At 36.1% G+C, this 14,895-nt stretch overlaps 1 protein-coding gene across 2 annotated transcripts; it reads left to right on the forward strand.

Moving 5' to 3' along the window:
* The first annotated feature begins 112 nt into the window (after positions 1-112).
* prkar1ab (protein kinase, cAMP-dependent, regulatory, type I, alpha (tissue specific extinguisher 1) b) lies at positions 113-13,117 on the forward strand. 2 transcript variants are annotated; one of them, XM_046853777.1, is made up of 11 exons: positions 113-216; positions 2,794-2,990; positions 7,464-7,631; positions 7,731-7,822; positions 8,574-8,635; positions 8,748-8,794; positions 9,049-9,207; positions 9,308-9,368; positions 10,489-10,610; positions 10,716-10,797; positions 11,960-13,117. In XM_046853777.1, exons 2-11 carry the CDS (start codon positions 2,826-2,828, stop codon positions 12,130-12,132), a joined length of 1,131 nt encoding a protein of 376 aa, XP_046709733.1. In that variant the 5' UTR covers positions 113-216; positions 2,794-2,825; the 3' UTR covers positions 12,133-13,117. The 2 variants fall into 2 exon arrangements, with proteins under 2 accessions (XP_046709733.1, XP_046709734.1); XM_046853778.1 differs by lacking the exon at positions 11,960-13,117 and adding an exon at positions 11,033-11,937.
* The last annotated feature ends 1,778 nt before the right edge of the window (positions 13,118-14,895 follow it).

The raw sequence follows: 14,895 nt of genomic DNA on the forward strand, positions 1-14,895 counted from the left end.
TCTGGTGAAAATGACTTTTTTTTTTAACGTTGGTTTACTAATTTATAGGAAGACGTACAGATGCACCGAAATGGGGCTACTTTTACTTTAAGGTTGCCATGGTTACCGGTAGTACGTCATAGAGGCCAATTGACGTCAATGGCAGTAGTGGATTGGTTTCCGGTGGAGCAGTGAACGCGTTGAGGAGAAGCGAGTAATATCACGCAAAACTCGCAGGTAATGCGAGTTTATTTACTTGTAAAGTGTTTGGTCGCGGGTTAGGAAATCGAAATATCATTTATGGGGTTTTTAAGATTAGCACATTAATATAACGAGATGTAACGAGCCTCCGGGAGTGTCTGCGGAATGGCTAAGTGCTAATCAGCTAGGCTGTACGGTATGCCCGAGGTTTTGTCCCAAATCGATGCTCACTTGTTACTGGAGTGCTCTAATGCCCTGATGCAGAATTGGAATTTCTAACGGCTTTCACACTCCGCCGAGTGCACTAGTGTCCGGTTTGGACTGGATTAAAGATTCGGTCCGTGGTGTTTGTTTAGGGCGCAAAGAAATAAATAAGAAAAAAGATGGCGGCGCGTCTGCAGGTCTCATGCAGTAATAAATCATAATGTTAATATGTACAAGAACAGAATATTAATATAACCTCATATAATATGGACAAATATTCTCCCTATTATGAAATGATAATTCATTCCTAAAATAAAAAAGTCTAGACAAATATTGATGTCTATGTAATATTGCATAATTATATCTGCATTATATGTTATTGTATTGTATAATATAATAATATAAATATATAACACATTGTCACCTTCATATAAAGAAAAATCACACTACTTTCAGTAATAAAACATGACAGTTCTGTAATGCAGCGGTATCATAATGATTTCTTGCTGTAATACCTGCTTTATTTGTCTATATTTCTTGCACGAAGTTAAGAATTTACCGTTACACTTCCAGAGATTCGTTGGATGCGATTTTTTAAATAAAATATTCAATAATAGTCAATGTAAAATAGTACTGAACTTTATTTGAAAAACAACAACAACAAAAAAATACGACTCCAAATAAACATACACGGTTCCATCCAAACAGAATGAAAAAAAAACGCCATACTTTATCAACAGCACGCGGTGTCAGTGATTCGCCTCTAGAGGCGCTCTCGTACTATATAACGCAACCCGGAAAAACTATCACTAGGGATTTTTGCCTATAGTTCCAGCGATAAACTATCAGTGCGATTAATCATCAAAACCCAAAAATCGTCATCCTCTATGTCTTACCACATTAACCGGATTCCAGCAATTTCAGTGATTCTAGTAGTTTTCTTTGTTTGTTGCAAATCTGATGTAATTGTTTATAACTATTTGACGCATCACATCGCATCGTTTAGGGTTTTAAAAAAAAATGAAGGAAACATATTAATTATGATTATGAATTAAGATAATTGTAAGTTCCTCTGCATAAATGCTGTAAACGTATTATTGTAAATTAATCAGGGGAAAGCGTGAAATTAAATATAAAAAAAAATAGCACTTCAAAATCAAGAAATAAAAATAAAATAGAAGCCAGTCGAATCTTTTGTTAATCACAAAAAAGTAAAAAAAAACAATACCTAAAAAAATTAAAATACTAGATACCAGTCGCATGAAACAACTAGTACTTGAATACAAATGCAGTTTTCGAAGTTATATAAGAAAATAAGAAATATCTAGATTTTTTTACCAAATCATGCTAAATAAAAGAAATTAAACATTCACGGCACATGGTCAATTTATGCACCTTGCTCAAGGGTCCGGCAGCAGCAGCAGCTTGGTGGTGCTGGGATTTGATTTAGTGTCATTTGCTTGCAAAATGTCATTAAAGCAAAAATAATTACTACTAATAACCCGTAATTCATGTGAATATTTCACTTGTACTTTTCTGTCAATAAAATCATGCCAAAATGTTCAATTAAACACAATAAACCTTTTGAATTGTGGGCAGTTTGATTGGTGACATGTTGCCAATTATTTGGATTCTCAGTACCGTACACAGCTGGAGCAAGGTACAAAGTCTGGAGCAAACTTTTATTTTTTTCCCCCCAGATGGCACCCAATATTGACTTTCTAATACTGCTTTCAAAAACGCAAAAGTATTTGAGACACCTGACTTTTCCATCTATATCTGGTTCTCCTGCAAACTGGTATCACAAAGTTGTACACACAATTGTATAGGATGTCATTTGGATGCTCTCGGACACCCAAACTTGTTCCAGAATGACAGTGGAGTAGAAGATCTGCTATAGAGTGGAAACTCTATTGAACAACTTAAGGAGGAATTGTTCATGTTGATGGACCCCAAGCCTCCTCACCTCACCTACATCTTTATCTGACTTTACTAACATCCTTGTGGCTAAATCTAGTTGAACATTTTCCCAGAAGAGTAAGGGTTATTATAACATGTTGTTATTATTATTACATGTTCCCATGCAGCCCTGTAAGCCATCTTAATTTTACACCATGTCCAATAAGGCAGATGGAGCCAGCAGAATGTGATCAATAGATACAACCATCTGGATGTTATAAGGAAAAAATGTACTGGCAGCACACTGCGTTAGAAAGTAGAACACGGTCTGGCAACCAGGCAATACCGAATTCTGTCCGTTACAGATGTTTGGTTCAACAGGGACGAGGTTTAAATATATTTTATGAGCTTTCATCGGTATTATCTCACAGAGACCGCTCTGCAAAAATGTTCTTGCTGGGTTTTTCCAGTCATAACTGCCCTGCTTTTTTTTTTTTTTTTTGCCCCTAGATTTTTGCCCCTGAATACAGAGACGGGTCAGAATGGCTTCAAGCAGCGACGAGGAGAGGAGTCTGCGTGAGTGCGAGCTCTACGTGCAGAAGCACAACATCCAGCAGCTGCTGAAAGACTGCATAGTGCAGCTGTGCACAGTGCGTCCTGAGAGGCCCATGACTTTCCTCCGAGAGCACTTCGAGAGACTTGAAAAGGTCTGAATGTTTTTTTTTTTTTTCTCCATTTTATTTACACATGTAAACATCTACACATTTTTCTCCATTTTATTTACACATGTAAACATCTACACATATCTATATATATAACCTATACAAATCTACATACTTCTATATAATATATAACCTATACAAATCTACATACTCCTATATAACCTATACAAATCTACATACTCCTATATAATATATACAAATCTGCATACTCCTATATAACCTATACAAATCTACATACTCCTATATAATATATACAAATCTGCATACTCCTATATAATATATACAAATCTACATACTCCTATATAATATATACAAATCTGCATACTCCTATATAACCTATACAAATCTACATACTCCTATATAACCTATACAAATCTACATACTCCTATATAATATATACAAATCTGCATACTCCTATATAATATATACAAATCTGCATACTCCTATATAATATATACAAATCTGCATACTCCTATATAATATATACAAATCTGCATACTCCTATATAATATATACAAATCTGCATACTCCTATATAATATATAACCTATACAAATCTGCATACTCCTATATAATATATACAAATCTACATACTCCTATATAATATATACAAATCTGCATACTCCTATATAATATATAACCTATACAATCTGCATACTCCTATATAATATATACAAATCTGCATACTCCTATATAATATATACAAATCTACATACTCCTATATAATATATACAAATCTATACTCCTATATAATATATACAAATCTACATACTCCTATATAATATATACAAATCTACATACTCCTATATAATATATAACACATACAAATCAGCATACTCCTATATAATCTATACAAATCTACATACAATAGAACATGTTTAAAACTGCAAAAGTATAAAAATAAGACAACCGTGAAAATGATAAACTTATTTTAATTGCAAAGAATGTTTGATGCAAAAAATCTTTTTGAAAGATTTAAAAAATATGAAAATATACAAACAATGACGCATGTACAACAACAACATAGTTCTAATTGTCTTAACACATTACTATCGTATTATGATTGGTTTCTATTAATATCGGTAGCTATGTTTGACACATTTTGTATCAGGGGTCCCTGCCTCATGTCTCAAGGGGTCCTTGACCTGAAAAACATTGAAGACCCCTGATATATAAGCTATACTAGTGTACATACATCTATATAATACATACCTTTTAAATAAATTATATATAACTGTATAAATCTACATTTACACCTATATAATATAAACACACAGCCAGTGACAGACTGGAACCAACATACAAAGTCTTAAAGTTGACTAGACTGTGTGGCGTTTGATTCTACAAGCTTTTGATTTTATATAAATGTTGCTTGATGATTAGCTTTTTTTTTATACAAAGATCAAGCATTACAAGCTCTCATGTGCAAACAACTTCACCGTAAACAGTATTTCATTTAATAAAAATACAACACAATAAAAATACAACACGATGAAGTTAAATATGGTTATCTATTATTTATAAAATCTTTGGATGAATCAGAACAATAAAAACGCAAGCAAAAAAATGTGCAATGTTCATATTATTGCCTATGATGTCAGTTTGATCACAGTCAACATTTAACCCATAAACCTGTCCCGTTTCCATGGACACCTGAACATTACCAATGATTGATTGATTCATTTTTTTTATTATATACAAAGCAAATAGAACAGAATAGTCACACGTTGCTCCTAGCCAGTTGTGCGCTTTCTTTCCAGCCTTTGTTTTCGATATGCTGCATTCAGGGTCAGTTGCGATTCATAACCATTTCATTTCCAATCATGAAACATGTTAAGTGGAGAAAAAAAACAGCTGCTTTAACAAAATCATGTATAAAAAGCTTATTTAGTGTTGGAGTTAGTGTTGGAGTTAGTGTTGGAGTTAGTGTTGGAGTTAGTGTTGGAGTTAGTGTTGGAGTTAGTGTTGGAGTTAGTGTTGGAGTAGGAGTTGGTGTTGGAGTAGGTGTTGGTGTTGGACTTGGACTAGGTGTTGGTGTTGGACTTGGTGTTGGACTAGGTGTTGGTGTTGGACTTGGTGTTGGACTTGGTGTTGGTGTTGGACTTGGTGTTGGTGTTTGAGTTGGTGTTTGAAAAAACTGGCTACATTAGAGATAATTTGAATGTTAAACCAATGATTTAGTATGGCCAATGTTCTAGATTTAACTAATCTGTTTGTTTGATATACATGCGTTTATGTTGCTATAAACTCATGTAAAAGGTGAAGAACAGGAACTTTGCAGTTGAGAACACGCACTGCCATGTTCATCTGGCGTCACTGGTAATCAGGGAAGTTCAGGTTCAAGTGAGCATTAATGTCTTTTCTCCGTTTGTGTAGATAAAATGTCGGGCCTCATAGGATCATGGTGCTACAAACAAATCAAGGATTATGGACCAAAAACAAACAAACAAACAAAAAATGTACAATATATATATATACATACATATACACTGTGTTGTTTTATATTATATATATATAATGTGACAAAGTCCTATTTTATTTTATTCTATGTGACTTATTTAGGCATATTATTAAACATTAAAGGAAGTAATTAGACAAGGGCTGAAACAATTCCTTGTGTAATTTGAATACAAAAATGTATTAATAATAAAATTTCAAATGTAACGACTTGATGCTTAGTTTAGTCCCTTTAACTACACAGGGTGCAGTGTGTTTCGACACAATAAAAACGTTTTTCTAAAAAGGGAACAAATTATTTGTTCATTTTAAGAGACCAGTCTTATGTTCTCTTGTTTATTTAGTATTGCTCTATAATAAGGAAAAAGCACTTCTTATCTGATACCTCAATTAATCGATGGTGCGATCAGTAGAATAGTCGATTACTAAAATAAGCGATAGCTGCAGCCCTTTATATTCAATTCAATTCATTTTTATTTGTATAGTGCTTTTAACAATGAACATTGTCTCAAAGCAGCTTTACACAGATAATGTGGTGATTAAATGTAAATATGTTCTTTGTAAGTATGTTTGTCCCTGATGAGCAACTGTGGCAAGAAAAAACTCCCCGAGATGGCAAAGGAAGAAACCTTGAGAGGAACCAGACTCAAGAGGGAACCCATCCTCATCTGGGTTGCACCAAATGTCCATTTGAAGCATATATGCAAAGTTGCGGGGTACAGTGATGATGATCAGAAGCAAACTGCACTCCCGAGTCAGTGCAGCAGACCGCCGACACCAACTACAGTCCAATCCGTCCTCAAAAGCACCCGTTCTACTCCGGAATTATATGGAACCACCCAAGGTGTTGATGAGAGACCGTCCCGAGCTGCACAGAAGTGTGAAGATCCACGGAGGGAGAGGGGCAGGAACAGTGGTCACTGGAGCCTCAGGAGCATGTTTAACTCGACCGAAGAGAGAGAGAGAGAGAGAGAGAGAGAGAGAGAGAGAGAGAGAGAGGGTGACGGGAAGAGAAGGATATGGATTATTAAGTGTAACTATTGGTGTATGAAAGTTAATGTCACTGTGCAGTTTGGACTCCGGCAAGACTCGCTATGGCAGCATAACTAAAAGAGAGAACCAGAAGGTAACACAGACATGAGGGATCTCTGGGATAAGAGACGACCCACCACACCACCGTTCAACAAACCTGAGTGAACGTGTGAATGTGAGGGGACGACAGCATACAAATATACCAGTTCACCAAACACTCTATATCCATGATCCCTCCAGATCTGTGCCTTTACCTAAGAAAAAAATCTACTGATAAAAGGCTTGACTAAATAAATAAGTTTTCAACCTCGACTTGAACACTGAGACTGTGTCTGAGTCCCAAACACTGATTGGAAGGCTGTTCCATAACTGTGGGGCTTTATAAGAGAAAGATCTAGATGTAATATATACATATACTTCACCTGAATACTTTACATTTAACATTTATTACTCACTTATTACTTTTACTCATAGTTGAGAAATTGATGGGTTGAAATTGCGAGTTGAGCGTGTATTCTCTGTGCTGGGGAATTACAGCCTTACTCATTACTCCTGCTAGTTTTAGGAACAGAATGAACGGCATTAGCTTAATTAATTCGTTTTATTCCTGTCCCTGGCAACTAATGTGCCATTTAAAAAAAAAATGTAACACAATAATAAATACTGGTTCGACAGGCTGCTGACATTTGCTGGCCGAACCTTACCGTATCTAGCTGAGTCATCTTGTAAATGGTTGTAAAATAAATTCAAATGACTGTTGTGTCTAATGGTGTATGGTATTCCATCGTATCTCGGGCTGGACACTCATTTGGAGTACATTTATGGCATTTGTTGGACATCCTTATACAGGGCAATTTAGAAGTTGAAGAAGTTGAGGCCTTGCTCTAGGGCTGAGAAACAGCAGTTTTTTGTGGTGCTGATTACAGATATATGGTCATGCTTAGTTGCCCCTTCTACATGATCTTTGCAGGAGGAGGCTAAGCAGTTGACGAACCAACAGAAGGCAAGCTCACGCTCAGACTCTCGTGAGGATGAGGTTTCGCCTCCTATGAACCCGGTGGTAAAGGGCCGTAGGAGAAGAGGGGCCATCAGTGCTGAGGTCTACACCGAGGAGGACGCTGCCTCTTACGTGAGAAAGGTCTGCAAGCCCTGATGACCTTCAGAACGAAAAAAAAACACCATTAAAAACATATTTACACATTTGTAAAACTCACTGCCCAATTTCTGCTTTGAAAAGGTTATTCCTAAAGACTACAAGACCATGGCAGCACTTGCCAAAGCTATTGAGAAGAATGTGCTTTTCTCACATTTGGATGACAATGAGAGAAGGTAGGATTTCATTCTTTTTAATCAGAATTGTATCAATAGTCATTTACAAGTTTTTTTTTTTTAACATCATGAATAGGTTTGCAAAATCTTTCAAAACTGGAAACTTTCCATGGGAATAAACTGGGAATTTACAAATTTGCATATTAGTAGTTAACAATTTTGGATAAAACAAGCTGATTTAATGCAATTTCAGTGGAATTTCTACACTGTACATTTATAAGTCAAATGCACACTGCACATTTACTGCAGGGCCACTAAGGCCACACCCCCTACATGCACTGTGCATTCATCCATCACATTACACACATCGTTTCTTGAATCCTGCCCACAAAATAAAAAATTCTACCATGGCAAGTTTTCATGTAAATAACATAAATATCACACAGATTTATGTTTAAAACTTCCTTGTGCTATGTGTAAGCTATTGTGCAACCAAATTATACTAACAATTGAATCAAAGCCAAATTATTATAATGTATCTATTTATTTTTTAAAATCTGTGTTAGTTTGCATGTCAACTTATAACCAAACAAAATGTTTATATTTATGATTGTATATGATATATATATTTCTCCAAATTTATAATTAATCCCCATAAATTGGCATAAATACCTGGTAAGTTTCCAACTTAAAATATTTCCAAAAATTCCCCAGAAGTTGTTGCTATAGAAAGTTTCCAGAATTTTTCCAGACCTTTTTTCCTCCCCTTTGCAACCCCAATCATAACACCTTTCTCTTTCTCCCCTCACAGTGATATATTTGATGCCATGTTTCCAGTCACGTACATTGCTGGAGAGACTGTTATTCTGCAGGGTTTGTCATTTACGCTATTAAATCGATTTAAATAAAATTTATTAAAAAATCGATTAACGAATCCATTGTAATAACGAAAATGGATTTATTTTTTTTTTTTCCACCTCCACAGGTGATGAAGGTGACAACTTCTACGTAATCGACATGGGTGAAATGGACGTAAGCATCTCTGGGGTCTTGTGACCTGATTAGAATTTGATGTTATAGAGCATATCTATATGCAGATTGGGCTTAGCGCTATATGAAAATAATAAACGACGGCCTTTAGAGTAGCGGTCCAGTTTAACTCCGTAACAGATTGTTTTGTAATACAATGTGTGTGTAATTGTATCTGATAGACTTTGACAAGGCCGTTGAACTGATGCCAGGTATGTAGTAAATGTGCCTTCGGTTTGTTTCCTGGAACGGAATAGGTTTACGTGAACAACGAGTGGGCAACCAGCATCGGCGAAGGTGGCAGTTTCGGCGAGTTGGCGCTGATCTATGGTACTCCCCGAGCGGCCACCGTCCAAGCTAAGACCAACGTCAAACTGTGGGGCATCGACAGAGACAGCTACAGGAGAATACTGATGGTAACGGGATACAGGCTGTAACGAATGAAGTGCTTTCATATGTTTATTTATTTTTATTCATTGTCTATAACTGCAAATTGACCGCCATGTCTTTTTTCAGGGAAGTACTCTGAGAAAGCGAAAGATGTACGAGGAGTTCCTTAGTAAAGTATCCATTCTCGGTAAGTGTCGCCTCGATTTTGACAGGGACGAAACACCGCTGCATAATATATGACCTAAATAGACATATACATAAATAACATACAACCTGTCAAAAATTGAATTTGTATAACTCTACACACACCTATATAATATTCAACGATCAGGAAACTTTATGACCGGCACGGTGAGCGGTGAAGGGCATAGAACTTTTATCTAATTTTGTCCTCAAAGTTGACGTGTTAGAAGCAGGAGAAATTAAAAAAGTTTAAGGATTTCAGCGAGTGAGACAAGGGCCAAATTGTGACGGCTAAACGACTGGGTCTCCAAGGGTCATGGGCAGCCAAGGCTCATTGATGCACTTGAGAAACGAAGGCTGGTCCGTGTGGTCCAAATCAACAGACGAGCTCTTGTAGCTGAAACTGCTGAAGAAGTTCATGCTGTTAATGCTCTACGGGTCAGGACTGTTCTGGCAGCAAAAGGGAGACAACACAATATTAGGCAGGCGGTCATAATGTTATACCTGATCGATGTACATAAAGTTATTCCTGATTGGCATATAATCTATATAAATCTACATATACCTATATAACCATTGACCTGTATAATATCTATAATTATACACCAACTTAATATATAACCTATATAAATCTACATACACTTATATAATATATAACCTGTATAAACTTGTATAACTATATCAATTATATAAATAAAGAAAGGAATCTAACTACATATATATAGTTTACTTGAATACCTTCGTGACAAATCCCTACAGCCCTACAGCGAAGCACGGTGGTGGTAGCATGCTGAGCACGTGTATTGCTTATGTGTAAAACGGGTAGGGTTATGCTAGTTAAAGATGCAGAAGCCAAAAGTGCATCGTTTTTGCAGCGCAGTGGTTGTGTTCTGGCCAGCTGTGTAAGAAACACGCTGCAGGTGTAAAATGCATTTGCTGCTATTTGGTTACATAAATATTCATAGATTATAAAATATTGTAAAACCTTTGTTGAGCATAGAGAATTATTTTCTTTCAAATATATACATTTTAATTACAGAGTCTTAAATCATAATTGGTTATGCATTGATCATCATCTGAACATCTTAATTTGCAGCTTTAACACGTTTGCTGTTGGTTCGCAGAGTCACTAGATAAATGGGAGCGTCTGACTGTGGCTGACGCTCTGGAGCCAGTACAGTTTGAGGACAGCCAGAAAATTGTAGTCCAAGGAGAACCAGGCGATGAGTTCTTCATTATACTGGAGGTACCCGAGTGTTTGTTTGTTTTTTTTCCTCCTTGTTTAACATAGTCATCTCCACTACCTTTGCTTGCATGTTGCCTCGCTCAAGCTCATGTATGTGTTTGCCAGGGATGTGCCGCTGTACTGCAGAGGCGCTCTGAGAACGAGGAGTTTGTCGAAGTAGGTCGTTTGGGACCTTCAGACTACTTCGGTGAGTACATATTGAAATTTGCAAAAATACAATACCTGATTGTGGAAGGATTATGTTTTTCTGTAAGGCTCACGTGTTCTAAGGTATGTTTTAGTTCATTATCATGTATTAAATTTGGGTTCTGCCAAAGCTGTTATTAGCCTTGGATAATTATAGTACAATGTTTATTAATGTTAAGACTATTTCTTAATGGAAGTTTAAGCAATACCTTGTTCAGAGATATAATCTAATTCAGGGGTCAAGAAACTACCGCCCCCGGACCGAATACAGCTGGCGCCCACATTTGGAACAACCCTCTGAACAATGCCAGAGAGAAAGTTTGAAAATTTTATTTTAAATATGTTTTACTTATACCATATCTGTATTTGATATTAGAGGTAGACTTTTAAACCAAAATGTCCCTTATTTGTTAATAGAGGTTGAGGCACCGATAGTTGATTGCTGGAATTATCAGCTATTGGCAAAAATCCATAAGGATAGTTTTTCCGGTCCGCTGTCATTATGAGAGCGGCCTCTAGAGGCGATTCACTGATGCCACGTAGCATTTGTTTTTACACACGACACAGCGGGCTGCACAGAAAGCACAAGATTTTTTATTTAGAATATATTCATTATATAATTATATGAATATAGTTATATACATTGTTTATGTTTGTTTGTTTTTTATCCAGTATCCATTTTAAAAACCTCTAGTTTCCTCTAGTTATTACCTTAGCCTAATTATTTGTTAGCTTCACCTATCGACCATATGCATATGCATAAGTAAGTTCATGTTTTGATTTTAATAGCAATGAATATGGAAAAAATATCCATTATGATATTTCTCATATAAATATAAAATGTTTGTCTCTTTTACATTCAAATTGTCTGTTTCTTTCACCGAAATGATTACCCTTTTTTTTACCCTCTGTAATCATGTGCTCCTACACTTCTCTGTGAGTAAAGATGGTCCTCGCATGAGCATATCACAATGGTACCTCCAAAAATGTGAAATGATTAATGACACAAGCTCTGCAGGGTTTCTTCACCGATGTCTTCGCGTACATCTCATGGAGTTTATCCTTGCCACCTCCATCTTTTTATTTTTGTATATAGCTACTTTGGGACTGTCGTTCAATTAGAATTGTGGGAATAGAATGAAATGAAATTCTCTGTCTTCTAGGTGAGATCGCACTGTTAATGAATCGACCACGCGCTGCCACCGTGGTGGCCCGCGGCCCCCTGAAATGCGTCAAGCTGGACCGGCCACGTTTCGAACGAGTTCTCGGGCCCTGCTCAGACATCCTCAAACGCAACATCCAGCAGTACAACAGCTTTGTCTCACTGTCTGTCTGAACACAAAGAAAACTCTTTAATAGCACGGTTTTCCCGTCATGCATTTGGCTTCTTTTTCCTTTTCTTTTTTTTTCCTTTTCTTTTTTTTTTTTAACTCTTCATTCATCGCTCGCCGATTAACATTATCTGCGCACGAACAAAAAATAAACGGTGTACTTTCTCGCCATCCACAGCAGACAATCAGTAAATCCACCGCCTTTCCCCGGCATTGTTTTTTAAATCGAACGAAGGGGTGAGATTATATATATTTTTTAAAAGAGTATATTGGACTGTTTTTTTTTTTTTTCTTCTTTTCTTTGCTGTAGTAGTTTTCTAAGAATAGATGAGGATAACCGAATTAGGAGTTACTTGGTGAGAATTTTTCCCTGACACATTCATCCAGAGGAACTGTGCGCATGCTTTTTTTAATGCTAATACTCTGTCTTGCCCTTACTGAAGTTTCTTAAAGATATGCACATGTAATATGTCCTTTATATTGTCCCTGATGTGAAGGAATCAAGAAATATCTATCTATCTATCTATCTATCTATCTATATATATATATATATATATATATATATATATATATATATATATATATATATATATATATAATGGAACACCTCTATCTATAACGTCTCATCAATGCAGCAGCAACAACAACACAAAATCATGCAGCTCAAACGTTTTAGTTAACGCGGAAAAAGTGATTCTAGCCATCGCAGGGACGTTTTTGTCGCATTTCTACTGGTGTGGTGCGGACAAAATAACATCCCACATGTGGAGGCTCTCCTACAGGCCGAAAACACCGTATGCATGAGAGAGAGCAGAAGACATCGTCCAGAAACATCCAAAATTAGTTTGGAGCTGCCAGGAATTCGCTAGCAACTCAAACAAGAACTGAACAGAAAAGCATTTTATTTATTTTTTGTTCATTATTATTTTCCCACTGGATCTGTTATATGTTGCGTGTAAAACTTCAAAAAATATAATTTTCTGAAATACAGCTAGTCCCCATGTTAAGTTTTTTCCGATCTTACTATGATGATGATGATGATGATAGCCATACGCCAAAATTGTACCGATTTAACTAGGTAAACGCAGCAGTGTATATGTGGGCCGTTACGTTCAACGGAGTTCAGTTGTCTCGACACGAAACTCTTCCAGCGTTTCGTCCGGCTCCACCCATCCACGTGCTAACTGGCGCTACTTGTTTATACATTACGGAAGTGTTAAATATATACTGTAATTTGTTGCATTATTAACATATAACTGTACAGTATACTACCCCATACTGATCAGCATTCTTTAAGACTCTTTGGTAGGCTAGATCAGACCAAGATTAGACTTGAATTTACTCTTTCTGATGTGTGATGGGACTGTTGAAGACCTGTAGCTGTAGGATTTAGTGTTTTGTGCTGCTGCTAAATGAATGAATGAACGGTGTACAGATGTTTTTATTAATATATAAATAAATGTGTACACACACACACACACACACACACACACACCCATACTATTTAGTTTCTCGGCACGTGACAGAATCTTTGACCGTCTTTTTTTCTTTTCTGATCCTGCATTCATTTTTGGTCTCGTTCCGACACTTGCACCAGGGTTTTATTTGAATGAACCGGAATGATATTTTTTTTGTCTTTTTTTTTTTTTTTTTTTTTTTTACTTTTTTTCAATTAGCGCCAGTGCCAAAATCAACGTTATATTTCAAAAATATTACAGTCCTAATACCAGCCAGGAATATTCCCAGTTCTCACGATAGCAATTCCGCGAAGGATTTAAAAGACTGTAAAAGTCCAGTATTGGCGTAGTTGTTCCTTTTATGGTCATTTTTAAAAATCGGATGCGTCTCGTTTAGGAGCTTTGTGCCATATTCATTAACGTACACTTGCTGGTTTTTTTTTTGTTTTTTTTCCGGAAACTTCATCCAACAAGACATGCTGTGCGAAATAGTTTTTGCGGTTTTATGTTTGTAGAGGTTAATAGCACAGTAGAGATTGTGTAGGAAAAATGACACATTTTGAACCTCTTTGCAGGGCTTTTTTTTATTTGATGAAGGTTTTTAATTTGATTGCCCTTGTATTTACAGAATAATTGTTTTTTAAAGTGCGGAAACGTTCACGGTTCACAGTCATCTCGAACGGCCAGTGCGCTTTGTCATCACTGTTACGTTGTACAATTGCTTCACTTTCTATTTATTATAGTGTTTTATGCCCACAGTTTCTCACTCACAGTCTATATTGTTATCTTTCTATGTATAAGAATATATATTTATCTAGCTTTGCTTGCCTCTTCTTTTTTTTTTTCTAGCCCAAACTTTGAGTTTGGATTGTGACACCTGCAGCCATTACAACTGCCGGTGCCATAAACAGTGGACCATACGTTCTTTTGCTTTTTGTGTGTTTTTTTTTATTTTTTTTTATTTTATTTTTTTTATTGGAATTGATTTGGTTTCCAGTGTGTCATTAACTTTTTGTTTTTCTCTTTGGTATAGCTTGTCATAATGGCAGTTTAAAGCAATAAAAAGTTGCTGAGACATGTTTGGACTCGTTGGTTTTTTTGGGATTGGATTAGTTTTTTATTTTATTTTTGGTTTTAATAAAAACGTGACACAATTCTTATCACAAAATGCTTAAATACTGTAATTGTAATAATGTAATGGTGCATCCCAAACACAAGGGGGCCGATTTGGGGGGTTTTGGTTTTGGTGCTGATTATTAGCTTAATGTTTGTTCAGTCAAGCAAAAAAAGGTGCTGAAAACGTTTGGAAAT

The sequence above is a fragment of the Silurus meridionalis genome, chromosome 7 (assembly GCF_014805685.1).
Source record: "Silurus meridionalis isolate SWU-2019-XX chromosome 7, ASM1480568v1, whole genome shotgun sequence".
Lineage (NCBI taxonomy): Eukaryota > Metazoa > Chordata > Actinopteri > Siluriformes > Siluridae > Silurus > Silurus meridionalis.